Source organism: Pinus tabuliformis, chromosome Q (assembly GCF_031772625.1).
Source record: "Pinus tabuliformis cultivar Carrire ecotype Pingquan chromosome Q, CPIR1, whole genome shotgun sequence".
Lineage (NCBI taxonomy): Eukaryota > Viridiplantae > Streptophyta > Pinopsida > Pinales > Pinaceae > Pinus > Pinus tabuliformis.
Genome location: NC_142296.1, coordinates 1,159,209,065 through 1,159,222,971, shown reverse-complemented (window position 1 = coordinate 1,159,222,971; position 13,907 = coordinate 1,159,209,065). Strand labels below are relative to the sequence as shown.

Sequence of the window (13,907 nt, the reverse complement as noted above, 5' to 3'; positions counted from 1 at the left end):
GACGGCAGATAATCGACTATGAGGGTATCCCATATCGCTGTCGCAGATGCCACAAAGTAGGGCATCTCTACAAGGATTGCCCGCTCCTCCGGAAATCGCAAAGGAATGAGAAGGAAGAGGTCACTGAAATTACCCGGTCGACCCCACTGGAACAACATCCGGTTCAGCCACCTGAGATTCATCAGCGCATTCATGGGGATGATGCACCTCAGGAAGAGCCAGGGCCTGCAAGTGTAGACACCGATGCACCTACCTCGGCACCGCCAACGTCCTCAGAGGTTCCGGAGCATACTCTGCCCCCTCCGGCGGACTCTGCGGTTACGGGTATGTCATTACCACCTATCTCTTTGTCATCTCATGCATCCTGCATTTCATCGGTCTCATCACACTCTTTTCCACCTGTTACTTCACATTCAACACTCACTCACTCACAATCAACCCTCTCTTGCTCGATTCCTCCCCCTCCTCCTTTGGCTCCCCCCTCATTGATCACATCGACCTTGGTTAATTCCAGGCCATCTCCCCGATATTCCCTTCGTCCTCGGGTTAAAGACCGAGGCCCGGATGTTGTTGGGCTTGACCCTATTAGTCCCCCTACCTCCCTCAAGACCTCACGAGGTCGTCCATCCCGTATTACTAAAGCGAGGCATACTGCGGACGAGGAGGTCGCCCTCGGGCGACAGCAAACTATATTTGGGGCCCTTAGAGCAAAGGATGGCCCTCCCCCTCCCCCCTCATGAAGTTTCTCTCATTCAACTGTAGAGGGTTTGCTAGTTCAGCCAAAAAACTAGCGCTTAGGAGGTTGCTAACCTCGGAACGACTGGATATTATCTTTCTTCAGGAAACCCTCTGCCAGGCGGACTATCTCATACATTCTCTTACCTCTTGGCTCCCGAACTGGACATTCCATGCACTTGATGCATCAGGGAGATCCGGAGGCCTGGCAATAGGGATCTGCAACAAGACAGTGGACATCTGCAATTTTTGGGGAGGCAAAGGGTTCATAGGCCTTGACATATATGATCATACATTTGAGAGGGACTTTCGCATCATAAATGTCTATGGACCCTGTTCTGATCGGGCTACATTCTGGAGATCCCTTCTTGAAACGGAGCTCTTTCAAGCGGATAACATTATATTGGGGGGGGGACTTAAACTTCTCCCTGGGCTATTGCGAATCCTGGGGGCACATGGCACAAGTGGATACACTCTCTGACACCATCTCCTCCCTATTAGAGGACCACCACTGGGTGGACATCCCCACTGCTCGGCTACAGTATACCTGGACAAATAATAGGAGTGGAGATCAGAGTTTGGCCAGGAGACTCGACCGTTTCCTTATTAAAGAACAGTTATACAATGAGCTACCCAGAGCTCGACAATGGGTAGGATCCGGTGGTTTATCCGATCACAGGCCAATCTTCCTGGAGGCAGATGGCCTCACACACAAAATTAAGAGCCCCTTCAAATTCAATGCAACCTGGCTACAAGATCCTTCATACATTCAGCTGGTCCATGAATACTGGCAGAACAACCCTGTCCGGGAAGAAGAGGAACTCTCTGCTGGTTTTGTTAGGAAGCTAACAGAACTTAAGCAGATAACAAAAAATTGGGCACATCAGAAGCGGATCCAGGATAACCACACTCTCAATGAGGCGGAAAGGGTCATCACTGAGTACGAAAATTCTACATCAGGGATTTTCAATACTCCGGAGAGTAAGGAACAGTATAACCTACTACTTGCCAAGCGCTCTCAAATATTGAAGGAAAGAGAAGAAAGTTGGAGACTGAGAAGCAGGGCTATTTGGCTCACTGAGGGAGACAACAACACAAAATTCTATCACAAATTTGCCAATGGTCGAAAAGCCATCAATACTATATGGGAATTAAAGGATGATCATGGCCACACCATCTCTAACCAGCAGAACTTGGCCAGGCTTGCCACTGAACACTTTAGGGGTATCTACAGGGCGCCAGGGAATATAAACATACTGGAAATCATGAGAGTGGCAGAACTCTTTCCTAGATATGTGGACCAGGAAAATTCGGAAGAGATTCTGAAGGAGGTGACCATGGATGAACTGGAAGCCACATTGAAATGGTTTAAAAAGGATAAGAGCCCTGGCCCTGATGGATGGACCATTGAATTCTACATCTCATTTTTTGACATTCTGGGCCATGACTTATTGAATATAGTGGAGGACAGCAGGAGAAGAGGTCGGATATCATCGGCTATCAAATCCACCTTCATCGCCCTCATACCTAAGACTGATGACCCGATCTCTTTCGATGATTTCCGCCCCATATCACTCTGCAACTGCCTCTATAAGATCATTGCTAAGATTATTGCAAACCGCCTCAAGCCCATCCTCTCACAGCACATATCATCTGAACAATTTGCTTTCTTGCATCATAGACAGATCCACGAAGCCATCGCTACAGCACAAGAGCTCATGCATACTCTTCAGATCAAAAAGCAGAAAGGAATGATACTCAAAGTAGACCTCTCTAAGGCATTTGACAGAACAAACTGGCTGTACCTTAGGTTGCTGCTTACACATCTTGGTTTCCCATATGATTTCATCAAATGGACGATGAGCTGCATCACTGATGTAACATACAGTGTCCTCCTCAATGGAGAAGCTACACCCTTTTTCACTGCTGAGAGAGGACTCAGGCAGGGATGTCCTCTCTCACCGCTGCTTTTTCTCCTAATTATGGAAGGATTGAGTAGGATAATCTTATCCACCAGAGATCGGCACCAAATAACTGGCATCAAAATAGCGGATAATTTCTTCCTCACTCACCTATTATTCGTTGATGATATTCTCATCTTCCTGAATGGCAGCATCGGTGACTCCTCTTCTTTACATAACTCCTTCCTTCTATTCCAGCAGGCCACGGGGATGCAGATCAACAATAATAAATCTACTATTACATCGGTTGGTTGCTCGGTGCATGAAATCAACTATGCCTCACAGCGCTTCCCTTTTGTCACCTTGGAATTAACTGATGGAATAAAGTACCTTGGTTTTCGATTGAAACCATCTGGCTATAGAATTGCAGACTGGTTATGGCTTATATCCAAAGTGGAGAAGAGGCTTCAAGTCTGGTACCACAGATACCTCTCGCGGGCGGGCAGACTAGTACTCATCAAAGCTGTAATTGAAGCCACACCTATCTATTGGATGGCCCTTGCTTGGATTCCAAGGGGCATCCTGAACAGGCTCCAGAGCATATGTTGCAGATTCCTATGGAAAGGACACCAGCCGGGGCGTTTATTTGCATGGGTAAAATGGGAACCATAACTAAGCCTAAGAGTTGGGGAGGATGGGGCTTAAAGAGACTGGCTATATTCTCAAGAGCACTGGCGGCCAAACTCGGATGGAGCTTACTCACAGCAGACAGTCTCTGGACCCGGGTGGCATATTCAAAATACATCAAGCCTCTATCCATATTAGACTGGATTTGTACCCGACATGGAAACAATCATCAATTCTCCAACATCTGGAAAGTTGTCATTGACTCCATTCCTCTGCTTCGAGATGGCATCACATGACGGATAAAAGAAGGGAATGCAGTGCGTGTTGGGGTGGACCCTTGGGTTGGATGTGGGAACACCCACAGATTGCCAGCTGATCTCATCCATCATCTCCATGATAGAGGCATCACTCATATCAAACACATTGGTGACCAAGCTAACTCCTCTTTCCTCCAGCAGGCTTGGTTATCCGCCAGAGCTCTAGACCTGCCTAATCAATGGATAAACGATTGGAAGGAATATACTACTGCTCTCACACAAGCACAAATCAGACTTACTGAGGGACCAGATGAGATTATCTGGGCACATGCAAAACATGGTGTATACACTCCTAAGCTGGGATATCTCAGACTCATGGAGCCTCATAAGCCCCCTGACATACAACCCACCTGGAAGTCGATATGGAAACTTAAGGCCGCACCCAGGACGAGACTTCTGATGTGGAATATTATTTTTGATAAAATACCCACAGGTTCTAATCTCATGAAGCGGTCCTTCTATGGACCCTTCCGCTGTCATCTATGTCTTAATGCTGATGAAAGCACAGAGCACCTGTTCCTATCTTGCAGCTCGACCATTACCTTTTGGCAGTCAATATCTTCTCATATCCCGCTTTTGAAGGATTGGCACGGGAACAACCTTCTGGAGGCATGGTCTAACTGGTGCCTTGAGCATACAGGTAAGGCCAAGAACCTGCCTCTGCTGGTTTGTTGGGCTATATGGATCGCCCGTAACCAATCTATCTTCAATCTTAAAATGCCTCACTGGCCTTCGATCATTCTTCACACGGTCGCTGATTATAATTTGTTACCTGATGAAGACCACTCCACCCCACCGAGAACTCTTAGACCTGTACCCATTGATAAATCAAAGCCTTGGGCTTTTTTCGATGGCTCAGCCCAAGATGATGGTTGCGGGGGGGGAGCCATACTCCACATTGACGAAAGGCATTGCTACAAGATCCAAATCAATTTAGGCAGAGGCACCAACAACTTTGCAGAACTCAGCACAGCCAAGCACATAATTCATTTTGCTATCCTTAAACAATGCAGACACTTACAGATTTTTGGTGACTCCAAAATTGTTTGCAATTGGCTCAATAATGCATCACATTGTCATGCTTTTTCTTTGAGACATATTCTTGACGAAGCAAAGAGATTGATCACCTCTTTTGAATCTTTTGTCTGTCATCATATCTACAGGGAACAAAACACCACTGCAGACCAGCTCTCCAAAGAGGCAGCGCACAGAATAGGTGAAGATTGGTGGATCCAAGAGGAAGTTGACGGCACTTTTTATCAGTATTATCATCGCCCTTTTGATGAACAATTGGAATGATGGGCTATAAAGCCTATATTCACATGCAGTTTTTTGCTTATTACAGTATGTAGATACAGCAGATCAGTACATCTTTTTGTTTTATTTCAGCAGTATATATTGCTCTCTCCGAAGAGCCAGCCATAATTTTGAACATAGTTTTGACTCATTTTTTAAATGCTCCTTGCGTGGAGATATTTTGTTTATAGCAGTTATAAAATGAACTCGACAGGCTAAAGCCTGCATATGAATATGCTTCGGCATCTGCAAAATGTAATTTTCTTAACTTAATGAAAATTACGACTTTTTCCCAGGGGAAAAAAAAAACTAATCTTTGAATTCCGAGCGCCCATTTTGAGCCTCCGGATCCCATCCCGCTGCCTTATTTTAAGAAAATTGTATGGGTCCGTAAACTTCAATATCTAAGAGAGAGATAAATTCTAACGGTTAAAATAAGATAGCTAATTTAAATAAAATAAAATATTTATTAAGAAAGGAATAGATTGGAATATTTAATTAAAAAAAATTAAAAACCCAAAAAATTAAATTGTTTCACATTTTAAAAAAAAAAGCGAAAGACAACCCAATAATTATAAATAAAATAATATCAAAGAAATAATAGAAAGTTATTAATTGATTCATATTAAATTAATTAAATAATTACTTAATTTTAATATTATTATTATTACATCACGCAATTAAAATAGTGAAAGGAAAAAGTGAAGATTATTTTAAAAAGTGTGAAAGAGACTAGATTAATAATTAAAAATTGTTTATTTGTTTATTTATTTATTTAGGGAAAAGAAATTTGAGAAAAAAATAATAATAAAAATATAAATAAATAAAAAGATTACATAATGTAAAAAATAATTAATTGTAAATCGAAAATGAAATAAAAATAAAAGTAGCTATAAATTACAAGGTAGGAGAAAAAAGGCAAACAATGACATGAAACAAAGGAATGGTGGAAAATTGGAATATAAAAGACAAAACAACTCGATAAATAGAACCTAAGACTAAATGGCAACAACTACTAATTTTTCATCCATCATCTTTATTTAGATTAATAGGTCTTCTTTCAATCTCTAAAGCCTCCTTAAACTTCCAGTGATGGAAATGATTAATCATTGCAACAACCCGAGCCTCTTCAATGCATATGTGGTGTTTTGTCTTCTCTGCATATTTTGCTAATTCTGAGTAGCGGGTCCTCCCATTCCTGGCTACATAACATTAACACATTTCATATTCTTAGGGTCCCCGAGGTCTTTCACTGATCTTAAGGAGCTATGAATGGTGTTTAGGGGCCTGAAGGTCGAGAGAACCTTATATTTCTTTAAGATTTTTGCAATCTTATCTGTGGTCCCTTGGATAAACAAAAGATGCATCCCTAAACTCTAATCTTTCGGTTCATTTCTAACCTTAGGGCATTTGTGAGCTTGAAGGAAAGCATTGAGATATTGGTGCCTTCTATATACATTATTTAAAGTAGCTAAATGTCTTACTACTTTAGTATAAGTAGCTAAAATATTTAGAACACCTCAAATTTGAGCATGGAAATGATGAGATTAGTGTGAAAGTAGTGCTTAGTATAAGTTTTCTTTCAAAAAAACTGGGTGAGAGAGAATCATTTTTTTTCCCGAACTAATAACATCAAGAAAAAGAAAAAAAAATAATAATAATAATTATGAAAGAAAATTTTAGTTAAAAAATTACTTAATAAAATCGTAAATTTCAATTCAAGCATTTTATTTGTGAGAAAGATCCGTAGGCAGGACTGGCATCTCACAACCATACGCAACAAGCGTCTCGGTTAATCAAATAATAATAACAATAATAATATATATATATAAAGAGAAAGCAACATCGATAGTATAATCCTGAGCTTGTCTGTGGAAAGTGTAGATTTTAGGTCACATCAAACTCACATCAAACAATCCATGGGCAGTATTACAGCGAGCAAAAAACAAAGTTGTTACGAGAAATTTGTTTTACATTTGATGTTACAATTTATTAAAGTCAGATTCCTCATCCTCAGAGTTCCACCAATAATAAGGGTGGTGAAAGTGAGAAGATGCATGGACTAGTAATCCAATTTGATCACGTAATCACTAGCCTTTGAGGGATCCATACAGAGACAGAAAATACATTTTATAATGTGATTGCCATACAACTATTGGATTGTGGACAACTTTGTCTTATAGATAATGTCAAAGGGACAGATTTTATAAAAAAACCATTACTTTCCACTTAATACATTATAGATCTGAGAATTTTGATTAAATTAGTTCTTAAAAAATTGCATCAATTGTTCTGTACATCAATGAAAAGTTGAATTACCTCAATGTTACAGCGATTGCACTATGTTGGATTTATTAAATAATGAAGGCTTAAAAAATCACTTTATAAAAATTGGTGAGTAATATGTCTCATAAATTAACAAATTCAGAGGAGCCCCATTAACAGAATCTAAAAGTTATCATCTTTATCACACCTCAATATCAACCAAATTAATAAAAGCCCTCATTTATCATTAAAAAGAAGAATCTAAAATTATCATCTTCATCACACCTCACCATCAACAAATAATAAATCATTATAATCACTTTTTTTTGTTGTTGTTGCAAAAAGCCTTTCACGGGAATTAGTTGATAGTAGATACTGTGACAACCAATACCAATCTTCATACTTTTTATATATGTGATAGTGTTGTATGAATATATTTCAGTACTTTTTGGCATATGATTATCTTGCACTCCCACTATATTAACATAATCACATATATGCTCTTGGCTGAAACCAGTTTTAAGAATTAAATGATGCTGTTGGATAAAATCAGGTTTGAGAATTATCAGATAGTCTGACATAACCAATACCAGATTTTATATTTAGTGGATTGTGTTGGTATGAAATTTTGTTGGTATGAAACCAGTTTTAACCATTAAATAATGTTATTACATAATCAATTGAGAATTAATTGATAGTGTGACATAATCAATATCAAATTTATCAAATTTAATATTTAGTAGATTGTATTTGTATGAATATATTTAAAAAAATCTTAGTATCATAGTTTAATATATTACATTATTAAAATTTTATATTGAAGTTTTAATATTTAAAATATTATGGAAAAATTTATTTTAGTATAAAGGAATAAAGTATATATAAAGTATAAAAGAGAAAAAAAATGAAATATAAATTCAAGATGCAAACTTTTTTTGAGTGTAAAACTTAAGAAAATATTTGCATCTCAAAAGATTTGATTCTTTTTAAAGGTTCGTAGAACAGGAGTTAAAATGGATCTATACTACTTTTGAGTAACAAGCTAATAAAATGTTTCAATTAAAAAATTTCTTTTTCTTTTTTTAGTTATCACTTGTTTTATAAAAATATATACACATTTGACATTGAATTTTTGTTATGATTCATCTTTTACATACTAAAATGTTAAACACTATAATGTTAATATGTGTCCTTTCATATTGGAAAGTCATAAACATATATCCATACAATTTTTAAAAATGTTACATGTTTATCTATATGTTTGTGTGTATGTGTATATGGTTAGAATTATTTTTGTTATTAATATTTTTTTAAATGTTACATGTCAACTCCATTTAAAACATTAAACATTCAGATGTAAATAAATATACTTATGTCGAGTTACTTCCAACCATTATTTGTGTCTACCGTACCATTTATGTAGGAGTAAAACTATAAATGTGTAGACTTACAAGTGGTTATCATCTACCAAATTTATGTAAGCCTTTGTGCCTTAGCAAGCAATTATTTATTCTACTTCACAACTCAAGTTATTCCTCCCTACCAAAAAAATGTTATAGGATTCAACTGGCCTATTTACCTTTATTAATTTAGCATTGACCAATGTATATTATAAATTTGTATGCAAATTTTGCTAGAGCATAAGTTATAACTTAAGTGGCATGTACTAAGCTTCCTTGTAACACTTGTTTAATATGGGCATTCAAATACTTTATTTATGACTAATAGTAAAGTATTTTTTTATTATTAATACATTTTTGTTTTAAATATTACATGTCAAATGAATATAGAATGAATTACACATCATGTACTATCAATAATATTATTTTTACATGTCATCTTTAAACTCCATATTATATAGTGAATGAATTACATATTATAACTCCTTAATACCAAAAAGTAAATTAAAGATTTTTTTTGTTTTCAATTACTTTATCTCTATATAAAGTTGATGTAAAATTAAGGTAGAAATTGAAGTATTTTATTTACAGCACACATTGATTTTTTTTGTTATTACTATTTTTTAATATGTTAATGTAATACTACTTTTAAATGTAATATTAAAAGACAAAGTGTAAAATGTATCTCACCACAAAGATAAATGATTTGATATATATATATATATATATATATATATATATATATATATATATATATATATATATATATAACCTACCTTTCAATTAGAATCAAAAAATATATACTTAAAATATCATTTCATAGATCAAAAGAAACAAATACCCTTCATCTTTAAAAAGATCTAGGGTTAAAATGATCATTTGATTATAAATATTTCTAACTACTATCATTATTTTTAAACTTTTTAATTATTATTGTTCCTTGTTTTTCCATATTTTCAATTTTAGCTTATATTCAAGTTGGACTTGACATATATACATGAGTTGTAAATGCACATTGTTATTATTTGTGCAAATATTAATTTTAAGGATGGAAATTTATCTTAAAGTATAAAAAGTTCTACCATTCTTGCTAGTTCCTAATTTGTAAATTGTAAATTTTTTGGTAATATTTTTGTAAAATTATTCAAATTTCTAATGATTTTATATAACGTCTATAAATTTTTTGCAATTTTGGCATCAAACATATGAGATTAATCAAAACCTTAAAATTTTGTTTTGCTAAATTTCAATAAGAACCAGTTAAAATGGTTGTGATACATGGGAGGTGTGACTTTTGAAGTTTGGATGAGATTAATACATATAAATTGTAAGAATGACCCTCTATATAAATGATATAAATACTCATAAAAATCCCTAGCCACCAAGTTTAAGGTAAAATATCTATTACTGAAAGTGCAAGCATGTTGTAACCACCCCTCCCATATCTACCCACCTTCACTAGCCTACCAGGGTAAACATGAGTTGAGGGCTACAATGACATGAATCAACCTCCTAAGTATAGTTAAGGAAGTGGAACTGACAAATTGAAATTTTACTTACCTTCCTCAGGAGTTATAGGACCCCCAGGAGATAAACAACCACTCCAAGCGCCACAACCTTGAGTTAACTTGCTTTTTCACTAACCTAGGTTGTCAATTGCATGCATAACAAGGCAAGCCAGTGACTGTAAGCCTCCAGTCACATGGATAACCCTGCCTCCCAGCGACTGCAATCTAATTTACCCAGTTCTGTGCATGCGACCCCAAGATCTGAGCCACTTTTTTAGGGCTAGGATCCATACATCTGCCTAGAACTTGATAAAACTTTCCAAAATGATGAATGACACAAGGCCAAAGATATTAATGGAAAAATTAGACAATAGCTTGACCTAACAAGGCCTGACCATGACAAATATTCCATTAAACACATTGCGAACATGTAATCTATAGGTTATAAATGTTGAAGAATCTAGGGCAAGATAACATTAATGATTCTTCTAACTGTGATAACTACTTATGATGTCTTTTTACTTATTAGGATTAAATTCTTCTTATTATTATTATTATTATCTTGTGTTCTTCAATCATCAAACAACTACCAAAACAAGAAGATCAACAGGATGTAGGCTCCAATCTAGGGCAAAATCTCACCTCTTGAGTGGAAAACCCTTCAATCTCTTCTTATAAATTCTTTATTGACGAATACCAAGACCTTTGACCGACACTGAAGTCCTTCCAAGACCAAGATTAGCTTCTCAATAATGTTCTTGCTTTACTGCTTTCCAAACCCAACAAAATCTCTTCTGGCAACACTTCTTCAACCTCCAGCCACAAATTTTCAACCGTAACTACAGATCTGCAACTTTAGACCCCCAGCAACAGTTGCTACTACACACATGTGGACAATAATTGCTTCTTCTTTACCTCCATCTACCTCACTTTAGCTAATTTGATTTCTGGATCTAGAAGGGGACTTTGTTGGCCCTTCTTTCAGCCCTTTTTCATCAGATCAAACCCTCACAAGGAAACCCTAGCTTGACTGCAGAAACCCTAGTGAAAAGCTACAAAATTGTAGCCTCCTTCTTCACACATGTGGAGAGAAAGAAAGGGAGAGAGACCCAAAACACTTCTTCTTCTTCTTCTTCCTTCTTCACTATCGTTTTTTGCTTCTTCCTTCACTTGAGAGAGAGAGGATTGATTGTGTCCAAATGTGGTCAAATTTCCTCCTATATATATGCTTCCCAGGGTACGAGTTCTAGCTTCTAGGCCGACTTGACAAGTTGGCCAGTCGACTTGGTCTTGGAGGGCTCAGTAAAATAAAAAAATAATTATTTTTGCAATTTACAATGGGACCTTCATATTATGACAATGCCCCTATTTGACTTCTTAACCAAGGAAAATCCTAGAAGCACTTTCAATTAGTGCTTGACCTATAAAACAAATTTCTTGGGCAAGAAATCCAAGCTCAATAATAATAATAATCATTTTTCTTTCTTTTGCAAAATACAAGAATCAAAGGTTCATTTCATATTTATGAAGATTGAATCTAGTTATGCTTTCTTCAATAATAAATGCATATCTGAACATAGGGGTCTCAAACTTATCTGAAAATCATCAAGAAGATCTAATTCCCTCTCACAATAGCTACAATAATATCTATTAGGTCATGCATTCATTAACCATTCATTCACTAATCAAAACATGATGAGAGCCATAACTAAGGTTTGTCATAAAACCATGCTTATAACTAGCATATAACCATAATAATAATAGTGATAGAACAACCTTCAAAGCCACATAATAACAAGTATAAATACTCATGAAAATACAAAAGGAAAAGAGCTCTTATTAACATATGCAAAATTCAACCAAGTCAAGGACTTCCACATACCACCAAACCATAGATTGGGTTGAACCAAATATTTCTTTCAACCAATCACCCTCATGCCATATTCCAAGAACGAATGTGGCACTCGTAACAAAATAACCAGAGCTGCCTCGAGCTTTACCACATATCTTGAAATTACTGGTTAAGGGATTTATAGGCCTGAAGAAATCACCTACCCAACCAGGGTTTACCACAATCCCACTATTACCAATCAAGGGATTCCTAGGCCCAAACAAAGAAATATACACTACCAATCTTTACTGAAATCCCGCCAAAACCGGTCAAGGGATCACTAGGCCCTAAACAAGCATGGATGCCTCCAAATTTCTTCACCAATACCTTGAGGAATTTTCTTATCTCAGCTCTCATCATTTACCGCGTATCCCATCATTACGAGTCAGGGACTTTCATATGCCACCTGACCATAGATTGGGTTGAACTAAATCTTTCTTTCAACCAATCACCCTCATGCCATATTCCAAGAATGAATGTGGCACTCGCAACAAAACAACTAGAGCTACATCAGGCTTTACCACATATCTTGAAATTACTGATTAAGGGATTTCTACGCCTAAAGAAAGCACCTACCCAACCAGGCTTTACTTCAATCCCACTATTACCAGTCAAGGGATTCCTAGGCCCAAAAAAAGAAACATACAATACAAGGCTTTATAGAAATCTCACCAAAACCAGTCAAGGGATAATTAGGCCCTAAACAAGCATGGATGCCTATGAATTTCTTCACCAATACCTTGAGGAATTTTCTTGTATCCACTCTTATGCTTTATCGCGTATCCCTCCATTACTAGTCAAGGGATTTCTAGGCCCTTGGTAATTTTCCTAAGACCACCTCACTTGGTTCCAAAGCTATCTGGTAATCTAAGCTCAACCAAAGAGAGAACTCCATTACAATATGGTTATCGGGAAATGGCAAGGCAAGGTTGAAACCACTGTCACACTTGGAAAAACCCATGTCAATGACAATAAGAGAACTAAACACACACATGCATGTACCATGCATGTCCAAACTAGCAAGGAAATCATACATGCAACTCGATACCTGCAAGTAACCTTGTTGTAGTTGCTTGTTCCAAATCTTCCTTACTTGATCTTTGCTTCCTTTTTCTTTCTTTTCCTTCCTTTGCCTTCCTTTCTCCAATGTTATAGTGCTACAAGAATGTTGTAAGTGTACAAGAGTATGAGAGAATAGAGAGAACTCCAAAACTAAACTAGAAAAAATTATCACGTTGACAAAAGCCATGAACTGATCATCATAAGCCTTTTTATCATCTAGGCCTCTATTTTCTTCAATTTCCATTATTTTTCCTTCAATTTCCCTCTCATGCAAATATTTGACTCTTCATTTTCCTTTTCTCCTATTTTCCTTTATTTTCATAAATAAAATGTCAATTAATGCCTATTTTCCTTTTCAATGCCTTTGTCGATTTCCTTAGCCATAACAAACCAAAAGAACACACATTAGGATTTTCTCCTGCCATTCAGCTTGGAATACGTGTTCCATGACCTTGGTCTTATTTTTCCTTTATTAATTTTATTAAACGAACTTTTAACCTGAGGCTATTACAGACCTCTCCCCCTTAGGGGAACACTGTCCTCGATGTTCTATGACACCTATGACCAACAAACTGCTGAAAACAAAACACACTTCCTATGGAGCTTTATAACCCAACTCGTTGCAGTATCTACAATGACATCCTGCTGAAAATAGGACAAACATATCGTTCACTGGAGCTTTATAACATAGCTCATTACAATACTTACAATAAAAACCATATATAAATATGTACATATACAAAATCTCATTGGCCTCAACTGGAAAACAATGAAGGATACATAGCCCACATCAGCAACAAGGGAATCCAGAGGCTCACACCTCCGCCATCAAAGTAATACCAGGATTCACCTCCTTCCCGGGAAGTCTAGAAGAAAGCACCTACCCAACCAGGCTTTACTGCAAT

The 13,907-nt window shown here is 36.8% G+C and overlaps 1 protein-coding gene across 1 annotated transcript in view; it reads left to right on the top strand.

Annotated features, from left to right (window-relative positions):
- The first annotated feature begins 1,190 nt into the window (after positions 1 to 1,190).
- The window catches only part of LOC149223768 (uncharacterized), a 28,445-nt gene continuing 15,728 nt past the window's right edge, over positions 1,191 to 13,907 (top strand). The window contains exon 1 of the mRNA XM_089387995.1: positions 1,191 to 2,066. Within this exon, the coding sequence (XP_089244121.1) occupies positions 1,191 to 2,066 (876 nt within the window). The remainder of the gene's footprint in view (positions 2,067 to 13,907) is intronic.